At 43.0% G+C, this 23,023-nt stretch overlaps 2 protein-coding genes across 4 annotated transcripts in view; one reads left to right on the top strand and one right to left on the bottom strand.

The window, feature by feature from the left end:
• Positions 1-785: 785 nt before the first annotated feature.
• tgfb3 (transforming growth factor, beta 3) lies at positions 786-10,643 on the top strand. The gene is made up of 7 exons (XM_085931707.1): positions 786-1,485; positions 5,621-5,784; positions 6,957-7,086; positions 7,330-7,437; positions 8,305-8,461; positions 9,397-9,550; positions 9,966-10,643. The coding sequence occupies exons 1-7, from the start codon at positions 1,140-1,142 to the stop codon at positions 10,122-10,124; spliced, it is 1,218 nt and encodes a 405-aa protein (XP_085787833.1). The 5' UTR covers positions 786-1,139; the 3' UTR covers positions 10,125-10,643.
• Positions 10,644-11,210: 567 nt separating this feature from the next.
• The window catches only part of ttll5 (tubulin tyrosine ligase-like family, member 5), a 35,408-nt gene continuing 23,595 nt past the window's right edge, over positions 11,211-23,023 (bottom strand). The window contains exons 28-32 of one of the 3 annotated variants that reach the window (XR_015068318.1): positions 22,031-22,211; positions 19,431-19,612; positions 16,283-16,365; positions 12,159-12,405; positions 11,211-12,087 (exon numbers count right to left, since the gene is read on the bottom strand). Coding sequence is in view for 2 of the 3 variants with exons in the window: in XM_085931691.1 (XP_085787817.1) it covers positions 12,359-12,405; positions 16,283-16,365; positions 19,431-19,612; positions 22,031-22,211 (493 nt within the window). In the remaining variant the exon portion in view is untranslated. Of the gene's footprint in view, positions 12,406-16,282; positions 16,366-17,005; positions 17,694-19,430; positions 19,613-22,030; positions 22,212-23,023 lie in introns of those variants that run through there. The other 2 variants (XM_085931691.1, XM_085931692.1) reach the window with 2 other exon arrangements.

Here is a 23,023-nt window from a genome sequence, read left to right on the forward strand (position 1 = left end):
AAAAAGAATAAATAACGGTGTCAATATACACTCGTTTACACTAGATGTCGCTGTTGTAACTTTTTTGCGTATGCACAAGCTTTTACCAGCATTTTATTGGAGCGTCATACCAAAACCACTTGACAAATGTGCTTTATTTCTTCCACTAAATGTTTTTCTTCTGTTTTATTGCGTTTATATGTAATATTTATTATTTATTTAGTTGCAAAGTGGGGGTAGTACAAAGAGGTGGATTAAAAATCAGGTAAATTATTCCATGCCATTGCCACCGGTAATAGCAGTGATCATATGAAGGGCTTCCAGTTTCATACACAACTTCCCAAGTAAAAATCTTATAGGCTACTTTTAACTCAACAGTATGTTATTAATAATAACAACCACTTATGTGAAGACTTTGAACCTGTTAATGATTTCTCAAAAACAAATAATGATTCATTACGATAGGAAACATATGCAACACTTGACATAGGCACAACAGCTGTAAAAAAAAATTAAAAAAAAACAATAATAATCACATTACCAGAAATATCTACTATAATTTCTAATGACACTTTTATAATATGCTGGAGGGGGGGGGGGGGGGGGGGGGCACAGGCACCAAATTGGTGACCACTGGATTAAATCAATCTCAAATGGTTTGATTTAAAATGACAGTTTTGAATTAGGGACCGAGACGGACCTGTATGGTCCCAGCTGGGTCTACTAGCCGCCCCTCCCTCAGAGACGTCACACTAGGAGAGTATAAAGCTTTTAGAGCAGCAGCAGTCGGTGCACTGAGTGGAAGAATAAGTCTGCATGCAGCATTGCCTACTCACCCAAGTGGAAGGATAGATAGATAGAGCGCCGTGCAATGGAGAGAGTCACCCGCGGTGCACTGTGCGCGATGCCCTAAGAGGAATGAAGAATTGGACATCTAGATTTAATGAAGGCTTGAGATTCTTTTTGCACCATGACAAGGATTTGCACACGCGCAAAGGCGCACTTTGTTAAAATGTCATAGCGCTCAAGATCATGGAACATCTCCAGGAACCGAACTCACTCACAACGTGAATGAAAAGAGGAATTTGCAATTGTTTCGATCTTTTTTTTTTTTTTTTTTTTTTTTACCTGGGCGGCTGTAAGCAGAGTGAGTGTGAATTATGAATCTGGCCAAAGCGCTTCTGTTGTTCCTGCTCTCCTGTTGCGTGACAATGGTGCTGTCACTCTCCACTTGCACCACCGTGGACATTGACCATATCAAGAAGAAAAGAGTGGAGGCGGTACGAGGACAGATCCTCAGTAAACTCCGATTGACCAGTCCACCCCAGACGACGGGTCCGAGCCAGGTACCGTTCCAGGTGCTGGCGCTCTACAACAGCACCAGGGAACTCATTGAGGAACTGGGAAGAGACCGGCAGCAGAGCTGTGGGCAGGATAACACGGAGACTGAGTACTACGCGAAAGAGATTTACAAGTTCAACATGATCAATGGGCCTCCTGAAAACAGTAAGTTTATTTTCAATGCATGGCCATCCATCATTGTCAGGCAAAGTGAGCAAACTCCAAGTCACGTGATATGTTTGTCATCCACTGAACCAAACCATTCTAAATAGGATTAAACTCACAATTAAGTTCAAAATGATTGTGAATTAAAGGGAATGAGTTGAATAAATGCACATTCCCAATCTTTTCTGATCCATTTACACATTTGAAAAAAAAAAAAAGTCACAAAAGTTGAAAAGTTAATTGCCATTTAGCAAAAGAGCGTTTTGTTGTTCAAAAACACATTTTGGGGTAGAAATGTCATTTTGGGGTCAAGTTAGTAAAATGGGCTAATTTGCCAAAGCATATTTGACTCACATTTGCAAAATCTTGTATTCCAATCTCCTCTCCAGCCCATTTAGGTGGAATGCCTTGGGTCAATAATGACCCGTCTATCATGTACATATGTGTCCTCCCACCGACAAGTGACCAGTAAAGGGTCTACCATGCCTTACATCCAAAGTCACCTGGGATAAGCTCCAATTGACCTGCGACACAAATCAGGAGAAGCACTATAAAAAAAAAAAATAATGGATGACTGAATGGATGTAGTATTTGTAGGAAACGTGGCAAGAGACTCAAAAATTGAGGATAGCCCTTAATCCAGCCATCCATAAATCTTCTGTATTATTCAGGAAAGAGGCGGGTTACCTACTTAAGGGTAAATGTTTATTCCTGTATCAAAAAAAATATCGTCATAACGGCACGTGCATGAAGCCTATTGCTAAGACCTGCAATAAATGAATGCACATAAAAATCTCAGCTACCTCAATAACACTCTCCAGTCATTTGTCATTTCAAGCCAGAAGGTATTCATTCAGCAAATAAAAATGTGGCCAGCAAATGAATAATTGTGGACTCAAGTCTATCTTTTCAAATGCTGTCATTTGTTTGAGCGCAGATTTTACGCGCGTGCAAAGGGGAGACCAAAGTAAACAGTCTAATTGGAATGAGCGCCATTCCTCATACATACCTCACACTAAAGCCATGGGAACTCCAGCCTAATTCTGACACATTCCTAAAAAAAAAAAAAAAAAAAAAAAAAAAAAAAGTGGGGGGGGGGGGTGGCAGGCGGCGGGGGGTTCTGAGGCAGTTAGCTTCTACTATCCTATGCCAACTCCAATACCTCATTTCCATTTTCAGACTGCCAGTTTCCTAATATTTTTCATCCTCCTTTATAACTTTCTCACTCCTGTTAACCCATTCATCTTGCAGCATTTAGCGGCTGAAGCTATCCCAGTGTTTTCATCCAATTCCCGTGTTCATCCACACTGGTATTTCCTGTGTAAAACGTGCTCCATTTATTGTTCCCGACAGTAGGGAACAAAAGTCAACCCCCAGATGGAGGTTTTTTTTTTTTTTTTTTTTAAAGGTGAAGGGTGCTGTCGCCCAATTCAGTGCACTGGGCTGTAACGTTGAGTAGAACCCACCAACCAATCCAATTGGTGTCACAGGTCCCACCAAGTCATCCTGACATTCCAAAGTTGTAGCTCAGAGGTTTCTACACTGGTCAGAGGTACAAGCACAGCTCCCAAAACAAACACGAGGTCTATAAGAAGCAGGACCGCTGATGGTCGCTTTTCGTACTGGACGTGATAATACAAGACATGAACAACGACATTAAAAGCCCAAACTGCGCCAACGGACATTAAATTGCAATTTTCTCCTTTTTTTCCATGATATAATTTTCAAGAAAGCCGGACATGTTTGGGCACGTTAGAACATAACGTCTGTCATCTTGATAATTCAGTTCGTTTTCATTCCCGCTGGATATAATGACTTTTACATTCGCTCTCTTTTGGAAGGTGGGACTATGTGGGAATATAGTCAAGTTCTTCACGCCCTTTTAAAAAGTTAAACAGAACCTTTTCTCTCATTCTTCAGGCAGCTTTTTTCCTCTAGACACAACTACCAATGTCAAATATTTGCTATTTATAAGCAAAAGCTTTAAAAGTAATATGCAGATGCATCCTGGTTGGCGTCCACACCATTTTGCCGTTCAAGTATTTTTTAAAAACTTTGACCTGGGTGTGTTGGGTCAGCACAAGTGGCTTATTTGGATCTTTTCACAGTGCCTTAATGCGAGTGCATCTGATTTTTTACAAGTGGAGGTTGTGTAACAGAGTGGATAATCACATCTGCACTGTCTTTTATGAGGTCAAGGCACTTCAGCAGCTGGCGCGCACCTGCAGCCTCGTGCTTCCTCTTTCCTTTTGTTTACCCTTGCAAAGCTCTGGAGAGAATGACATCACAGACAATCCTCCAGGCGACAAGGGAAAAGAGAGGAGATTCCCAAGTTCTTTCCTTCATTCCTTTTACTTTATCTGATGTGAGACGGAAGGCAGGAGGATCAGCACAAGTTTGACCCTAAGACGGCCTCCATTGCTCATTAAGGAAAACACTTGTTGTTCAGCATTTTGAGTTCAACCTGAAGCATCTGCTGAATCCCAGTTTTCATTGATTTCCAGTGCAGCCCTTTACTTGGCCCTTCAATTTTGGAGGTTCTACTGTTAAAATGGTTGATGTGTGATAGTTACTTCACATAGTTTGCTTCAAAAGATTGTGTCAGCATGTGACTCATTCAAATATTGGGTCATAAAATTAGTAAATATGCTCCATTTTAATTATGTAAGCTATCCCCTCCGTTTGCCAACATGGAACAAATTACCTTTCAGACCTTTGGCAAAAATAAGCCATAATGTGAAATCCACCTAAAACTGTTGCAATGGGAAAAATGAGGTCATCTAAAAGGAAACCAAAGACTTGATTAGAATTTCAAATCTGCTTTTCAAAAAAAAAGGGGGGGGGGGCTTTCCGCCTCCAGTGGGGGTTCGAGTGGGACGACTGGGGTGGGGAGGGGTGGAGGCAATGAGTGAGCAGCAAAGGGCTACTGAGGTTTCCTCCTTGTAGATCGCGTGGAAACACTGGGCAGATATACGGCCTAGGATGAATGCAGAAAAGGTCAACTATAAATAGGATAACGTTTGTGGAAATATCAGATAATGGCTGGGAGGGCGCTGAAGTAGGATTATGGGTCAAATGAAGTAATTGGAGATGTTTGCATGATGACATAAGATACACAGCTGCTTTTATGAGTTTCCATTGTATGAAAACAGCTCGAGGTGGGAATCAGCTGAGGGTGTGATAGCCTCGCTACGCTAAGCCTCTAATAGAGTTGAAGCTGGGGGTAATAAATTAACCAGAGCTTGGCAGTAAATGACTGTTTCCACTTGGCTCGTAAAATGTTTGCTATGTGCTTGTTTAGCTCCACACTGCATGCGCCTGGCTCGTTAAAATAATAAACTATACGTTAATATAATGAAAAGAAGGGCGAGCCTTGGGTGCAACAGGAAGCTCTTCAGGTGCAAGCACAATGCAGCCATTTATATCCTGCTAAATGTCGCCGTGCTACTTTATGAAAAGTGCACGCGTCAGCGTTGTGTCGAGCAAGTTGTTGTCCTGTTTCAGCATATAGGACCTCATATCCCTGAACGTGAATTCCTTCTGCTTTTTAGGAATATTTGAATATCTGTTTGAGCAGTAAAATTGATGCTGGGGCATGTTAATCTGGTTTTCATTTCATTCTATGGACCTAAAATATATAATTAGGGAGGAAAACTAAATGGGTAAAAGTAGTAAGACTTGTGGTGGAGATTAAAATTGGGATTAAAAAATTTAAAATATTTCAAAAATGTAGATGTGCTAGAGAAAAAGGATGTCACATTTATTAGATCAGCATCAAAAATATGTTATAAAGTACATTCGCACAAGAAGGTAAAAAAAAAAAAGAGAAAAAAAAGGGATCAATACCTGAGTGGTGGAAGTGGACAACCCACACAATGCACGGAACTTTCTGGAGGGAAGCCATGCTGCAAAGCGACATCTGAAAAAGTCTCTAAAAAAATGATATAAATCATCACAAGATAAACATGATCATCCCTGTAAGAATATCTGTGGAAAATAGCTTTTAATAATAATATAGCCAATGAGGTAAGAAGGGAATTTATGTTTCACCGAATTCTGCCAAGAGCAACATTTATCCTTGGGAGTCCCACATAAAAAGCTACCGTTGAGTCATGTTTTTCCATTTTACCTGCAGATGACCTACCCTACTGCCCAAAGGGAATCACCTCCAAGGTGTTCCGCTTCAACGTCTCTACAATGGAGAAGAACTCCACCAACTTGTTCCGGGCCGAGTTTCGGGCCCTGCGGATCCCTAACGCCAGCGCCAAGAAAAACGAGCAGCGGATCGAGCTCTACCAGGTGTGTCAACTTGCTCTCTCTCTCTCTCCCTCTGCCATGAGAGCCAACAGTACGAGGCCGCAAGCTGGCGAGGGGGCGGTGAAAACATTTATATTAGGTCGTCCAACTCCCCCCAGAGTCTTCTCATCTCGAGTACTGATCTTTATTCCATGTGCTTGTAGACCAAATTAGAGCACATCTGAGAGCATGCACGTCCATTTTTCGGCAGGATGAAATGATTTTTTTTTTTCAATTGAATATTCCAATCTGTCGTTGTTTGATTGACAGAGGCCTAATTATTTTCAGCATTGAAGATATAGTGTGGACTTAAATTTACATATATGTCGATATATATATATTTTTTAATTTAGGGTTTGAACTTGATTTTACTTTTTTATATCATCTCATTTCTGAATTATGTGCGTGGGTCTGGAACGTATCCCCCCATGATAAACAAGGGTGCATTGTACAAAAGGAGGCATGTTTGTCAAGCATCAAAGATTTACCTCATTAATCTCCCATGAGAGACTTGGAATAATGATCGGGTTCCTACATTTCCTGCCGGGGAGACAAGTGGGGAGACTGCATCCCGCCTCCAAGGCAGCCGCTGGCCAGCTCTGAATGCAGATTGTCAGAGCGGCAGATTGTTTCCAGGGGCCCGGGTGGAGATAGTGACAGGGTCACCCACCGGGGGAGTAAATAGAGCTTGTCACTCGTTCGCCCACGCACTCTTCACGCCAGAGCTGGTTGGCAGAAGCCCGATACTGGCAGGACCCTTGTTCCCACAGGAAGCGAGATTAGATTCTGACATTGTTCAGGAGCCTAGTTATGCCTAGTGGCTCATGCTAATAACCTCCAAGGTGAAACACAATCCGTTACAGGATGCTGCTCGACCTCTTGATGTGTTCGGATTGCAAAAACAAATTTTGGACTGAGGTCTTTACAGGTGGCAAAACCAAATCCTTCATTTGTCAATTCGGAGATAGCTACCAGGTTCACATTGGCAAGAGGGTAACCACGCAGGCATTAACTTGCAAAATGGGGATATCAACGTAGCCAGTCACTTTTTCCATGAAGAGTAGACATTTGGCCCAAGGCATCCCAAAGAGTCTGGCTCAGACAGACACTTCTGCTTTCTTGTGAGTGTATTTTGCCTTTATGCAGCTGGGTCACATTTTCATTCTGTCTCGCAGATCCTCCAGAAAGACGACCCGAAAGCCAAGCAACGTTACATCGGGGGCAAGAACGTTCTGACCAAGGGGATGTCCGAATGGGTCTCTTTCGATGTTACAGAGACAGTGAGGGAGTGGCTCATGTACAGACGTGAGTGTCGGGGCACACCGATTCTCTCATGCGACAGGATATATTTCATTAGATAAGGTTACATTTTGTTATGTCACATCACAAGAAGAAGGTAATGAAATGGAGTTTAACTTGCAGTCTTTTAAGTGGTCACTATGATAACGTTACACAATTCTACCATTGTAAACATGACAGTAAATGATAAATCTGTTTATATTGGTGTAAAGTTATGTGGCAACCTGTGTTTTGCTCCTTGCCCCTCAGAAACAAATCTTGGACTGGAGATCAGCGTGCACTGTCCATGTCACACCTTCAAGCCCAACGGGGACATTATTGAAAACGCCAACGAGGTGCTCGAGGTCAAGTTCAAAGGTAAATACCCCCCCCAAAAATTCAAATTCGCCACCCAGGGAGATTTTCTATAAGCGACAAAGAAAATACACCCGGTTTATATTTGCTTTAAGATCAAGGTAACAAAGCAGATGGCTTGATTTGTCGAAACATCCATTGTTTGTTGACCTACACAGCGCTAGTGACGAGTACGATGATTTGTTATTATACAAGAAAATGTTACCATTGCTAGGTAATTTTTGTGCGATTGGAACAAAAAGGGCCTCTGTGGTGAGCCTTGGTTGTTGTCACATATTGTAAATTGGATCCATATGTTGCCTTTAAAGAGGGCAGTGGATTGAAAACCATAAATGAAAATCAAATTCTACACGCACAAAAAAAAATCTTGTTTCACTCCTCTGACATTCCCTCATCGACGAATGAATGATTGAATACTCATCATTACAGTGTCTTTGATGAAGATAACGTCTCTCGCTCCGTGAAAGAAGGCAAGTCGAGAGCATGGGAATGACATCGATCTGGTATCTCACTTAGTACGAGGGGCCCCCGGGCCCCGGGTCCTGGGAACGCTCCGGAACGGGCTTGGCCACAAGGAATGTGCTGCCATGGCGCTCAGACGTTTGGCCCTAATTAAAGCGGGGCCAACATATCCACCAGCAGCATCTCTCCTGAGATATGTGCTGCTTTAGCCATCAGGCCGAGAGCGGACGAGCAGACAGTGGGAAGAAGGAAGTCGGAGAGCGATTTCTATTGAAGAGGGATGAAAACTTAAGCCCGGTCTGGACATAACCTGCCTGTAAAAGCCAACAGTTGATTATGAATATCGTTAGTTGTGGCTGGCGTACTTTTTTTTTTCTTTTTGTGTGACCGCCTCGCTCCCTCCCGCAGGTACGGAGCCAGATTTTGACGATCTGAGCCGCACTAAGAAACAAAGGGAGCAGCTGTACCCCCATCTCATCCTCATGATGCTGCCCCCGCATAGGCTGGATGCGCACTCCTCGTCCCGCAGGCGCAAGAGGGCACTTGACACCAATTACTGCTTCAAGTAAGCCACGTTTGCCCATACCGTTGTTTTTCGTATTTGAGGGCCAAATTGGGAGATATGAGCAGTGGGTCTCAAACTAGGGGTCACAGTGGATACCTAGGGCCGAAATTTTTGTCAAGCAAGGGCCTGAATTTTTTTTTGTTCTCATTAACCTGTGACTTGATTTTATAAACATAAAAAAACAATGGATACAATTATATTGTTCAAAAACTGCCTTTGAAAACATACCAGTCGATAGAAGTTCAGTGCCTTTCACATCAGTCGACTGTATGTAGGAACAGGGTTAGGGTTAGGGTTAGGGTTAGGCACTGGTCTCTTCTGGAATGTCGTTAGCTAATATGTTCAGTGTCGGAACTCCGTATGTTCCAGAGAAGTACGGAATATAAATAAGTTCACTGTCATACCCCAAGTATGAACGATTCACACATTCTGGTCAAAATGATGTTTGTTTTTCTCCAAATGGCAAACACGATGCAACAACGATTAACTCGGAGCATGCACTAGAGCGCAAAGCACACGATGACATCATTTTAAGCCATTATTCACGTCGCCGTCTCCTGTATATGATAAGCGGCATGTGTGTTATCGCGATCAAATTGTACGAGCTGCGAGCCAACATGCGGGATGGCAGGCAGGAAGGAAGACCTCGCGTGTTAATCAGCGAGACGTGATGACATGATACAAGTCGGGATCTGTCCCTGCAGCTACTCGAAAATGCTCGCCACTCTCACATGCCAAGCATCTCCTCGCCTGCCATATCCTCTTTCGGGCTGACAGACACCTGGGCTCACTGGGAAGGGAAAATAAGGGCACACCTAAGAGTGGAATTTGGGAACTTCTCTCATCTGTGGCAGCAAGGCCACAGGGAGGAAATAGTTGTGCTACATGACCGTGTTGTTAAGAGCTCTAATCTCCTCTTCCCTCCTTGTGTGCAGCAATTACGAGGAGAACTGCTGTGTGCGACCACTTTATATTAATTTCCGCCAGGACTTGGGCTGGAGGTGGATTCATCAGCCCGAGGGTTACTACGCCAATTTCTGCTCTGGTCCTTGTCCTTACTTACGCAGCGCTGACACCACACATAGCACGGTGAGTCATAAAACGGCACAAGCTGGAGGATTTATCAGGGACCATCTCAGTTTTTTTGTTTGTTTTTTTTAACTCACAAGGCTTTCTGCTGACCTATATTTACAACATAAGTATTAAAGTTACACAAAACTGCAGAAATTATCTTTTATTATTATTATTATTATTAAACCCTCAATAGTCAGTGGAATAATAATTTTTTGTCATTACGTAATTTCGATTTAAATTTTGCATTGATCAGCATCTCTGGTGAGCTTGTATGATGTATTTTTTTTATGTCACATTATCATCCAAACTAATCCAGAAGATGTACATAGCACAGATGTGTTCTATTATATTGCCTATTAGCATACAATAGTTGATTTAAGAGGGGGATTCAATTGTATTCTTATCTCTGGCCCGTTCTCTCCACTTAAAGCTGCTGAGCCTCTACAACACCCTGAACCCGGAAGCGTCGGCCTCACCCTGCTGTGTACCCCAGGACCTGGAGCCCCTCACCATCCTCTACTACGTGGGCCGCTCACCTAAAGTGGAGCAGCTATCCAACATGGTGGTCAAGTCGTGCAAGTGCAGCTAAGAGGCGTCAGGGACCTCAGAGACACCTTCCTGCACTACTCAGGAGCGGTCCAGAGGGATTTGGGGAGCCTTCGTTGCCCCACTACTTCAGTCTTGTCCTAGCACCATTTCACTATTGAAAGGCCTGCAGACATTGGTGGCATCTGGCCCAGTTTGACTGATGTGGGTGCACTCTCAAACCCAACAGACCTCTTGATGACCATCACCTTTTTTTTTCTTCAAACCAACTTTCTTATGTTTTTACTTCATATTCCAGCATTTTTGAACAGCTCGTACCTCAGCGTATTCTCATCCTGTTTTTATCTAAAGAGGAATGGAACAAAAATTGTCTTGGAATGACCACTGCATTCTTAAGGACAAGAGAGGATGGAAAAAAAAAAAATGCCGGAGAAGAGAGACTGAACTCAGCATGACAGGACACATAGGACACGTTTGGATGTCCGAGCTGGAAAGCGATGCTGTGCTACACTGTGTATTTAGGATTAAATGCCGTTAAATAAAAAATGATTTTAGGAAAAAATTGTAAAAATGCTGGAAACCAATCTAGTTAAAGTCGTATTTCAACGGTGATGTTATTACCTCTGCATTGCAACGGGATGGTGATTCTAGGGATTATTTCAAATGGAAGTGAAGCCCTTCTTTTATATGAGAGCCAGTCATGGGCTTTAGGCCACATTTACTTAATCGACTGCAGTGGGGAGGGGTGGGGGGTGGGTGACGTGACCAATAAATCAATTATTAGTATTGGAATGGCAGAACCTTTTGCCTGTATGCTCTGAATTCAATCTTTAATATCAGTGTTGTATAAGTGCATGGCGGAGGTCTGCATGGATGTCAACAATAACTTGCATCATTTTGTTTCTGAAGTCATGATTGAATCAACAGCGTTTGCTTGGAGGCAAACAATCAATCAAATTCCTAACAAATTATTAATATGCCGCTCCCTAATGATGACATTGATGTCACTCAGTGAACGATTTTAAAAAGATCCCAAACTGTAAATTATGTTGTGCTTACTATTGGAAACACCCTTTTTTCTTTGATGATTAAAATGACAGTTGGGTTGAGCTGTTTAGTATTAGGAATGTGGTGTTGTTTTTATTGTTGACTAATTTTCAAGCACATTAATTTCAAGTGCAGCGAGGCGACCGCTACAAAGGGCTCGTCAGATTCCACTTTATTTACATGAAGTGTACATTTTGATACGATCGGCATGTATTTGACTGTCTCCCTTTGCTACTAACAGCGTCACAGATTCTCAAAAGAACAGCTAACATTTCCATGCACGAGTGTTGTAAACAGTCAGATATTGAACAGATTGTCTAAAAACTAAACTGTGGTAGTGCAGTAGAACATACACATTCAATTTAGTTTCTTGCAATAAAGCATACCTTTCCCGTAAAAAAACAAACACGACGTATTACGTGACAACAATGCAATGATAAAGTACCAAGATAATCCGGTAATTACGATCTGTGCAAACTAAACGCGACAACATACGAGAATGACGTGCGAAATTCAAGTTTAGAATTTAAAGTGATTCATGACGCAGAATGAATCTACAGCTTTATCGACAAGACGCCCTGAGTTACTTTGCACAACATAACCTACTTACAATTTTAGAACAGCAATAATTTACCTAAAATATCAAAGAAGGTCCATCCATAAAAACATCCACTTGTCAGTTTCAGCAACAGTAGCTATGATTAACCTCATCCATTTGGCCAAAAAGGATTTGGTAACTGTTTGTTTTCATCCTGGACTGGGAAGTCAGTATCTACTGCCAGGAACTTGTCTGCATGCTTACCATTCATGGGATGTCTCCAGTTGATGGTGGTGGCAGGCAGGGGTGGCTTCATGTGAATAGCTTGCATACTAAATGCCAGCCAAGCATCTGTTGAAAGCTATCTGCCTGTGAAATCTTTCCGAGGCATCGGTAGCACGGAGGGAATGAGGGAGGGAAACTGTTGGCGTAGAGAGTGAATGCAGGCTGGAAAAGGCCATCTGATATTAGGCTGCACGACCAAATCCCAACCTGCGTCAAAGCTGGGAATTCCGTGCCTGGCATGCGACATGCCACGTCCGCGGCAGTACGACGGACAGTCATAAGAGCCCGGCGCACTTTTCGCTGTTGTTCTTTCCCAGAATACTCCAGTGTGCCAGGGTATGTGGTTACATGCAGAGACACCTGTCAGGCCAACATAGTGGCAGGATGCGCCTCTGGTCACCTTGGTGTCATCTGGGTTCCTGGGCCTGCAGAAGCTTGCGGTACACAGAAGGTCCTGCATGGGAAAGAAATAGAAATTTAAATTTCCCTCAGAAATGTACAAAAGAGGCTGCAACAAATTTGATAACCGTCTTTCAATGATATCAGCATTTCTTCTTCCTCTGATTGGTTGATCAACAAAACAGAAGTTACAAATAATCAGCACCTCCGGTGAATATGACGTGTGGGGGATTACATAAGAGCAAGCCACCTGAGGTGATGCCGAGATAGTGCTTGGAGCTTCGATGAGCTCACCTTTTTTGCTTCTGGTTAAACAGTCAACTGGTTTGGGTGATGATTATTGGAGGGGGCTGACAAATACTTCACTACAATGAAAAACATGAAGTGAGTGACTTGCCTTTGGTGACATGGGGTTGCTGGTAGCTATTTTACTGATTTATTTGTTCAGAATGGTGTCAAATGAGGGTTAGGAGACACCCAAAATGCTTGGGGCCCCTAAAAAGTGTTCACATTACCCTCTCCAGATTGATGCCCATGATCTTACAGACCGTGAAGCAGTAATGTAGTAAAAATATTGAAATGTTAGACATTGCCTGTGGACAGGGGGCAGTCAGAAATTTGAGGCTCTGTCAAATACATCACTTGGGGCCCAACCATTTTAGTACCATCTATACTTTTTTTATATTTTTGGGTGGGGGTGGGGGGGTGGGGGGGGTAATAGGCAAGTAAAATAAATCAATCAAATTAAATTGGGGGACAATTAAAGTAATGTGATGCCCATGCAGAAAAAGAGAACCATAGTCACAATGTACTTTCAGCCAACACACAAATAAAATATGCAAACATTCACAAGAAGCTGCTGTAGGCTACAACTCACACCCAGATGCTCACAGGCAGTCGAGGCCATGCTCATTAAGGCACAAATCCAACACACAAAAACTACAGCAAAACCAGTTCCTTACTGCATTGTGATTCTTAGGATTTTACACCACAATGCTATTTTTCCAGATTAAATAAATGTAACAAAAATAGTAGCGTACTAAATTGATTTAGTAGCTTGGTCACGGAACAAATTTAACTGTCAAGGTACCACAGTGCTACTTTCTAAGGCGGCTGTCAGTCACGGGCCCTTAGAATCACATTTTTCAACTTTATTGCAGCGCTGCCTGTGGAGTTAAGAGAGCTTTCACAATGATGCTGCACTCGAGAGCCTAGCAAGGGAAGGGGGGGGGGGGGGGTAACGACTCCTTTGGATGTGCTCGCCGCTCGTCTCCTCATCCTACCTATCATCTGACGTCCAGTAAAAAAAAGGCATTTTGAGTACAGTTAGAGCTGCCGTGTGCATTTGTGCTCCCAAACAGTATTCCCTTTCATTCCCTCTTTGCGCAGTCTGTTTATTTTGGTGCTCGTCTACGCCGCGAGGCCTGACTGAGATGGAAAACTGACTTCCAGGCCGATGACATGACAGCTGGAAGCGGCTTCCTGTAGCTCAGCGAAAGAGATAAAGGAAAAGCATTCGCCTTTCCGTCTCATTCCAGGCACCTCCTTTAATCACGCTTTGACAAGTTGCATTGATCGTGTCAATGTACATGCTGCTGTGCAGATGAGAAGGATTCGATTGCCAGCCAGTGTCCCAATACCATATCAATAAAAATGAATGGGATGTAACAAGAATTGGGTATACAAACTAGTCCCTGAAAATTGGCTGATTTCAGCTTGACCCAAAAAAAAAGTGTGTCAAGTATGCTGAAATTATGATTTGTGGGGTAATTTGATGAAAGCATGACAGATACATTATTAAAACATCCTCGGGAACATTTTTATGATATTATTCATCTAAATGTCTCCTTCATTGGATACCTTTGTGGTCTTGTGATCAATTTACATTCCGACAACACACCTGCACTGGTAATGCATGCAAGATAAGACGAGTTGAACCAAGTTGAACTCCCCTTCAGGTCAACATGGTTTCCATTCACTGCTTTGAGTCAGTTTTTCAGTAGCTTGCACCTGAATGAGGCGATGGCAGCCGGCAACACGCTTGGTTTGCCTGATTCTGATAAAGAGTCCTCGCCCTGACACTATCCGACACTCACTCATTTCCTCCTCAGACTGAAGACAATAAATCTCCTCTTAGTCAGCGGCTGCAGAAGCTTGAGAAGCTGAAGCGGCGCAGCTAGGCCAAGAAGAGGCCTGTACAACACATGCGACTCATATTTCCCCCCCCTTCAACTCGACAGAAAAAAAAATAAACAAAAAGCCCGCCTTTGCTTTCATGTCACCAAAATTGACAAGACTAACACACCGGAGAGGCGGTTTGAAAGAAGGCGTACAAAAGGAGCGTTGTCTGAGCAAATAGAGGAAGAGATTAGAAGAGTTTACAAGAGAGAGAGATAAAGGGAACGTGTGATTAATGGCGACTGACAGCTGATCACAGAGAATGCTCTCCATTTGCAGTCGCTGTCACACTCAATCAGTGCGGTGCAGTCATCTCGCTGCAAAAGGTAAACCGGGCAAGCACAGAGCTGCACAAAGGATGCGGACCTTCTAATAACACTCTGCCCCCTCCGTCCACGCCTCTTTCCTCCGAAGCACCAGACTGGCTCTCTGTTTCTCTTCACTTTCATCGTCAATGGATGGAGAGATTTGCACACTTGCTGAATAATTCTATTTCTCCAAAGCAGAGAATCTTGCTTAATAAACTAAATAAAATAATCAATAATTCATCAAATAAAAGTAATAAAATATAATAATAAAATAAATATTCATGGAACTTAAATAAAAGGAAGCTGCCCATTGCACATTGTATTTATTCCTGCTGCCTCAGTAACAGGAACATCTCATTTGAATTATTTATTTAATTATTATGTATTATTTTAATTATATATTTGTTTTTATTTAATTTGTGTTAAATAAAAAAAGAATAATGTCAAAACGATGGTGATAATTGGCTCACATTGAAAGCAGATCTTATAAAGTGCAGGTCAAAGGCTTTGGCTGTTTTTCTTTAGGGTTTTACTCTTACGTGTAACATCTCCCTCGTGTGCCCCACACAATGGAAAAAAGTGTCTTGTAAAATGCAGGAGTTGCTCCCAACTGATCCAGTTACAGGAATTGATGAATTTATAAGATGTTTGTTAACCAAGACCAGTTTTCAATACTTTTAAGGAAAAGAATGAAAATAAATGTTCTGGTCGCAAACACACATTCATAGTGACCGTTCCACGCACGCACACACACACACACAGTGCAGACACACAAACTCGTTTTTATTTTGTGGGCGGCGCACAGCGAGCGTATTTTTCCGACAACTCAGTTTGGACGAACGCGGGCTGATCTCTGCTTGGGCTTGACTGTGACACTCAAATGAAGTGATGAATGGTATGATTTGCTAATGTTAATGCTGCGATGGAAAAAGAGCCGTGATCAGACAAACAGATGTGCGGTGCATCGGTGAAAACTGCTTAATATCACCGGTGCTGCAATAACCTCAACACTTCGCCGGGCCGCCGGTTCGTGATGGAAAGAGCGGCTCAGATCCTGAAAGATGACGGGACACACGTGAGTGCAGAAAGCCACAAATGCAGCACATTAGCCACAATAAACCCCGGAGCTGGATTTTTTATTCTCTCGGTGCAAGTGAACAAGCTTTTGGCAAACAAAGAGTAAGTGGAACTGGGGGAGAATTGTCCAACAGATGGGAATGTCCTCTCTGTTTCAAAATGCCATCATTGCTCAGCCTCTTTGATTCATCCTTCAGCGATGACATCACCTCTGCTAAGTTATTCTAATTCATCTAACTGCTTTTACACAACACCGAGGTAAAAATATCCCATTGCGCTTATCGGTCGGTCATCCGTATCCTGGTTGCCATCATTCACAATGGCAACGGAACTTTGTGTGCACGTGCGAAACCGCAGGATGAGACTCACCTGATTTAGCGGAGATGGCTTCGTGGACCAAATGCTGCCCGTTGGTCACGCCTCCATATGGCGACATCTGATTGGACGGCTGCCTATAAGGAGGTTAGATGCAAAATAATAAGGACTAAGAATTCAAGATCTTAATTGATACTGAATGGAGTTACTTTTGTATTAATGGCGACATAAGGCTGTAAAAGGGTACGAAAGTGGCAACTTATACACACATGGGCATCTGTCTTCCACTGAATAGTGAATATGTGGCCTTTTACATGCTACATTTATATCAAAGCGTTATACCGAGATGCCTGCAGATTGCAGACATGACACATTACAAGAGCCTTTTTTTTTTTTTTCTCCACCAAAATCAAATAGCAAATGCAATAAATCATCGTAAAAGTTAGCGAGGCGTGGAGCGGGAGCAGGCATGTCTGTAACTGTATACATTCAGTCTGTTAAGTATTTTTTGTTTGGACCAGAGAAGGGAGGGGTGGGGGGGGTCAATAAATAAAGCTTAGCAGGTATTAACCTCTCACCTCATGGCAGCCGCATGCCAGAAGAGCATTAACCAGGTAATGAGGGTACACACTGCCTCCTTGTAAGGGGCTGCACAGTTGTTCTTTCATACCATTACACAACCACAAATAGAATTGGCCCACTTTAAGAGTGGCATACTTTGACAGGAAGCAACTCCTTTCATATGGAAAAGGGGGGGCGGGGGGGGGGGGGGGTGACCTCAGGGGGTTTCACATCACTTTCTTTGTCAACATTCGGTCACAGTGAGAGTGGGGCTACCATTTGACTATGTTGTAGCGGACACAGGTAACCTGTCAGAATGTTATTCACACCGACCAAAGGGGATGGAATTGAACCATAAACAGGTTTTTGGCAGCTTCGGCGTGTATACGGTATCCTGTGCAACCGTTGCGGCTGATTAATAGGGAGTGAAAGCGGCAGCGAAGCTGACATTAATGGCACTCCTGTAATTGTCACCCTATTAGTAATGCCACACGACAGCCGGCGGTTTCCGTAGCTACAGCTGCGACTCGGTAAAGCGTGCAAACAAAATACCAAACAGGCCCATTTATTTGCGCTACAAATTGCCACTTTCAAAGACTTCAGTGAAGTCATCCCGCCGTTAAGACCTCGCAGCCGAAGGGGTTGGCAGCTGCGGTATGTTGATAGGACAGAGAACCTTGCTCAACCCTACGTGATACCAATTTGAGGCACGTCTGCCGCACACGCGTGTGCCACATGTTGGCTGAGGTAGAAATGTCAAAAGATGCTTTTCTATTTCTAATGTTTGGGCTATTTTAGGGGAGATGGGATTTTGATTGTTGATTGTAACTTCATCTTCAAGCGGCGGTCATGTGGTGCCGTCTTAGGTTTGGTTCCTCATCCCCGACACCCAACCGCTGGATATCTACAGTGGCGGAAAAATGGGCGAATTGCATCAGCGAGGGCATCCGGCGTAAAAAAGTTAGAAAAATGACTCATTTTGAGCAAATGAGTTGCGGCATCTTGACGCAATGGAATAATGTTCGATTTGTCTGCAACCAGTTGAGAGGGCAATTAATTCAAGCCTATCTAGTTTCCTGCATAAATGGTCTGTGTTAAATGAGTAAGTAAACAGGAAAAGAGCCAAGTTTGGTTGCAGAATCACGTAGAATCAAGTCATTAAACATGATTGGAGTCAAAGGAAAGGAAGTGGATTTTCTCAGCTGCTTGACAGGTACTTCTCATTTTCTTTTTGCCACCCTGTCCATTTTCTATCCTTCTTATCTCCACTTTTTCATGAATGGAGCTCTTGGGACTCGCTCCACATTTATTTGGCCTATCGCTCTAACTGACTACACCTTTGTGCAACAATCCCACAAGTGGAACATTCCTCTGATAAACAGATGAAATGAACCAGTGTCGCACTGATCAGTGGCACGTTTGTGCCGTACGGTGCGGCGTGCAGTTCAACTGCCGGTGAGAGGAAGGTGGATAACCTTGAAGTAGATGAATAAACCAAGCACAGTGATTCTATTGTGAAGTCAGACAGGCTTAGGCTGGGATGAATATCAGATAACAGAAGGATAAGGTTGCCCCTAAAATGAGCGCTCAAAGGGAAGCAACTTATTATCCCACCGTTCTCTGCAAACAATCATCTCCATTCCCCTGGACCGAGTTGAATTTTCTGTCACTCGTTTCCATTCTCTTTCTTCTTCTTCTTTTATTGTTTCCATCAGTGCTTTTTGGTCCTGAAGCTTCCGTTTTTCCCACACTCTCCCCTGTCACACTGGTCGACCACAAAAATGCAGGACGGAGGAGAGTGTTGGGGAAGGAGGAGGTCGGGGAGGGAGGGGGGGGGGGGGGGGCTCTGGGGAGGGGAAGGTTGCTCTGGAATTCCACATGCAGTGGGTAAACACGGCAACTGCCAGGAAGAGACACACACATACACACACCCAGGAGCAAACACGGCACCTAAGCGGCTGCACTACAACCCCTGGGTTGCCCGTTTAACTATTCGCTGGCCAACCCTCGGACAGTCCGAGAGAGCAAGGTGTATGAATGAACCACGTCAGCAAACAGAGCACTTCCGTAATATTAACACACTCCCGTCAAGCCTGCTAACATCCACACTGTATGTAAACATGGAGGGATACATTGTACAGGGAAGGGAGCACAGCTGGAACCTCACGGACGGACTTTATGAGTGTGATCAAGCCCTGGCACCTGCAGAAAGCATTAAAATAACAGTGGAGTTCGATCACAGCGGTTTGTCTTTGTTGTGTAATTTGGCCGGATTCTGTAGTAATAAAGTCATAATGTGAGTTGGGGAACTAGCCGTTAAGCTCCGTTTCACTCTTTTCCTTTAATTTTCCCTTCTGTGCTCTTCAGCTTATCTCCAAACCAAACAGGATTTAAACGGTGCTCCGAGCCCGGGCCCTTCCACTGAACCAAGTTGTGTTTATGGTTCAGGCAGAAATCGGGCCCGTGCGGAGGTTGTTTACTGAGGAGGCAGATCCACCCGGCAGCCAAAAAGACGTGGAGCACAGCACACATGTTGGAACTCTCATTAGAATTAGCCTTGTCCTCTTGAACTCCACGACGCCGTACGTTCTCACGCCAGAAGCAACACGAAGAATCGGTCGTGTCAAAAGGCGGCGCTTACTTGACGAGGCGTGCTGTTGCCGGTTTCCTCATCGGGCCCTCTCGGGCCTCGCTGGGTGGCTTTGGGGAGAGATCGGGACGATCGCGGGTCTTGATGTGACTGTGATGGGGTGGTCCCGGAAAGCTGGAAGTCTTTGTGGGAACCTTAGCGTGGGGAGCGCTTGTTTCGTCTGAATGTTGATCCTATGGGACGAGAAGTTTAAATTAGATACTCGCCAATTATACTTTGCAGGAAGGGAGGATCCTCGCAGACCTATACACTTCAACTCTTCAGTTAATAAGCCGAAAAACCTTTGAGTGAAAGTTGGCAGCCATTATGTAAAATTCACAAACTATATCACCTTATTTTCCTCTACCTGGAAGAAGTAACTGTGAGACTATTTTATCAGACTTCTCTCCGTTCGTATGCAAAGCGAGAGACCCCTGGGCAAGAGTTGAAAGCTACATTCAAATTTACTCACAGCTATTTCCAAGAATGTGTCCAGCCGTGTGTATGGGGTGTCGAACTACTGCTAGCAGCAGGGAAAAAACTACACTAGATGTTTTGGGAGTCAACCAAGGAGGAACTACAGGGTGGAGAGATTTTTTTTTTCCAAGTCAGCTCAATATAATGAATGATACCGCTGATGTTACAGTTCAAATTGACATTATATATTGAAAGAGAGCAAGATTATCTTTTTTTTTTTATTGCAATTGGCTGCACTAAAAAGCAAATTCTTCTCAGTATTTGTTTGCTTAAAAGGAGCACTTCAAAGACTTGAGTGGAAGAGGGGAAAAAACTGTTATTTCTGACATAATATTTTAGAGCTGAACTTCAATCCATCCTTACAGTGTTGGTTGAAGTGTTGCATGAATTCCAGCCCAATCTCATGTCCGTGCTATTTTCGCTCCAGCTTCATATGGTTACCTAAGATGCTGATGGTCTTCCAGCTTCACAGTACAGTAAGAAGTTCAAAGCACCGCAAATGGAATTGAGAATATCTGATGTAATTTCTGTGCTGATAAATGAGAATTTGAGTTTCCAGGTTGCATGGCCTATGGCTGCGTTTCAGCTTGAGCAAGGCCAGGAAGGGCACCTTTGTTTGGCTGCCAGGTGGCCCCTGGCCAAGCCCACGGAGGAGCCGCACAGTCTGCACCCAATAAGTGAAACGTGGTGTAGAGACTCGGAACAGCCCCCTTGACTATTTCTCCCTCCCGGAAACCCTACAAATATGGACACTCATGAGAGCCAGGAAGGTGTGCATGGGTAGCCAAAAGCCAATTTAAAAAATAAATAAATAAATAAAAAATGAATGAAGTCATGTAGTTGATGGGATTGTCTTGCACAATATTCCTGGACAACCCAAAGAAGAAGAATATATTTAACAGGCAGTGAAGAGGTTGTCAAGACTGACTGTCAGGAAGTCGCAGATGGTTCGAATGAACAGGAAATGATAGCAAAGATTTGAGTGAGCGGTATTAAATATGGTGATGAAACTCTCATAAAGAGTGATCACATGAAAGTGATCTTGTGGAGCAAGCCAAGATAGATGTCACCTACATTGCATGAATTAAGGCTCGGTTACGAAAATGAAAAAACAATGAGGTGGGAGAAACGGCATTACTGAGTTTGGAAAAAAGTGCTTGCTTCCAGTCATTCCACACTGTAAGCTGTCCCATGGCACCCTCCTGTCTGCACTTCTCTCCATCCCTCGTGTTGACTCCACAAAATCCACTGGAAAATGAATAAATACGCTCCTCCTTGGGATCATCTTTCAGAGCCACTGGGCAGAAACATGGCGGGGAGGACTACGTGTTCCCCGACCCCCCCTCAATAAGTAAAATGTCTCACATCTTCAGAAATGTCAAACACAGGTGGGTAGATCCGAGAAAATTTGCTCCATGGTGACACGACAGTTTCCATGTATGAAATAACACCTCACTCACTCATGGGTAGCATTCCTTGATGACTTCAAATACAAGCCTGGCTGCGCAACATAGCCAAACAATGTCGTTTTGAGTGAGGAGGCACGTTTGGCTCTTCTGGAATGAGCTTCTATGAGGCGGGATGTTCCCACTCAAGACCAAGTGGTTTGCAGGGAGATTCTCTGAATAGCTTTGGAAATGCTAACATAAAAGCTTCCCCTTCATGTGGGCGCTTCTTGGACAGCTTAGGTAAGGTAGTGTTTTGATTTTATTATTTTTTTGAAACATGAGGGAGTCATAACTCAGCAGTTCACGGGCAAGTCACTGGGATTTCATCTATGCTGAGCATTTTGTTCTTAATTCAATATTCATTTGAACAAATTTTTATTTTACCATTAAAATGAGCATCGGTAACTTTTGTTTAAAATGCTGATAGTCACCAAACAATAATCTAAATAAATGTAATAAAATAATAAAAAATATAAATAATCTATAAAAATAAAATACAATCTAAAAGATTGTATACCAAATGAAATCAGAGAAATATTGTAAGATGATTTTGATTTAAATTTTTAGTATGTTTATATTTTATACTATTAATAGAGTCAATTAAAAATATTTTCTTTCATCAGTTGCACCGCTATTACGACATATGCGCTATCAATATAGCAAGGGGTTACGATAAAGAGTTCGTACCTGCTGTCCACAATGGCTCTGCTCCAAGAATAGTCGCGGTGGACCTTTTTGCGACTGCAGTTGCTGTGTGGCAAACTGATTCTTTTTTCTCACAGGATGGCAACCTCGTTCAGGATTTGTCACCATCATGAAGCTGAAGCCACTGTCACTGGAAGCCTCTCCACCATTCATCTGACCGTGACTTGAAAGCAAAAAAGGTTTCCGACAGAAGTCGTTAATTCATTTCAAACTTAATTTCAATCTCAATATTTCACCTAACGTCTGATTAAATTTTCTTCATGTTTCCACTATAAATTGCATTGAAGAAAAAATATGCAAGGGTGAGGCCTAAGAGGATTCTCTAACCTTATTTAAACATTGTAACCATCTATTATGTAGCTAGAAAATGATCTAGCAGCTCATATCAGGCTATGAGAGAGATTGGATTTAAGTGTACAAATCAGAGTCAAAGTCGAGGGCAAAGCTTGTGGCAGCCCGTGGAGCAAACCGAAACCTTTTGCTTCAGTACTCCCAGAACTTCACGTTCCATTCACGTCACAAAGCCACAACCTGGAAAGAAAACCATTTGACAAGCACCACGAGTTTGTAACTGGATTATCTGTTATTAGAACTAAGCTGCCTTCATTTTTTTTTTTTTTTTTTTCTTAACCACTATTGGAGAATAGAGGAGACCGGCCGCATCCTCAGACACACTTATATTGAATCAATTGCTCCCTTATGACCCAAAGATTCCGGGAGCAATGGAACTAATTTAAGGAAATTTCATTTTACCTCATCTGTGGAACCCACTGGACCATATGTGGATGCACAATGACATCAACACAAAAAAAAAAAAGGACATGGCATTCAACACTTTATCACTGTCTTTTCGGCCTTTGTGTTTAACCAGTAATGTCCGATGTTTTTTATCGAGATAACAGAAAGGAGGGGAAATAATATTATGCTCCCTGTAAGTAAAGTGATAGTTTCAAATACAAACAGATGTAAAATAAA

The sequence above is a fragment of the Syngnathus leptorhynchus genome, chromosome 15 (assembly GCF_054491065.1).
Source record: "Syngnathus leptorhynchus isolate UIUO chromosome 15, UIUO_Slep, whole genome shotgun sequence".
Taxonomy (NCBI): domain Eukaryota; kingdom Metazoa; phylum Chordata; class Actinopteri; order Syngnathiformes; family Syngnathidae; genus Syngnathus; species Syngnathus leptorhynchus.

Coding starts and splice junctions, on each gene's coding strand:
- tgfb3 (XM_085931707.1), top strand. CDS start 1,140: ATGAATCTGGCCAAAGCGCTTCTGTTGTTCCTGCTCTCCTGTTGCGTG. Junction 5,785..6,956: donor AGCGGATCGAGCTCTACCAG/GTGTGTCAACTT, acceptor TCTGTCTCGCAG/ATCCTCCAGAAAGACGACCC. Junction 7,438..8,304: donor GCTCGAGGTCAAGTTCAAAG/GTAAATACCCCC, acceptor TCCCTCCCGCAG/GTACGGAGCCAGATTTTGAC.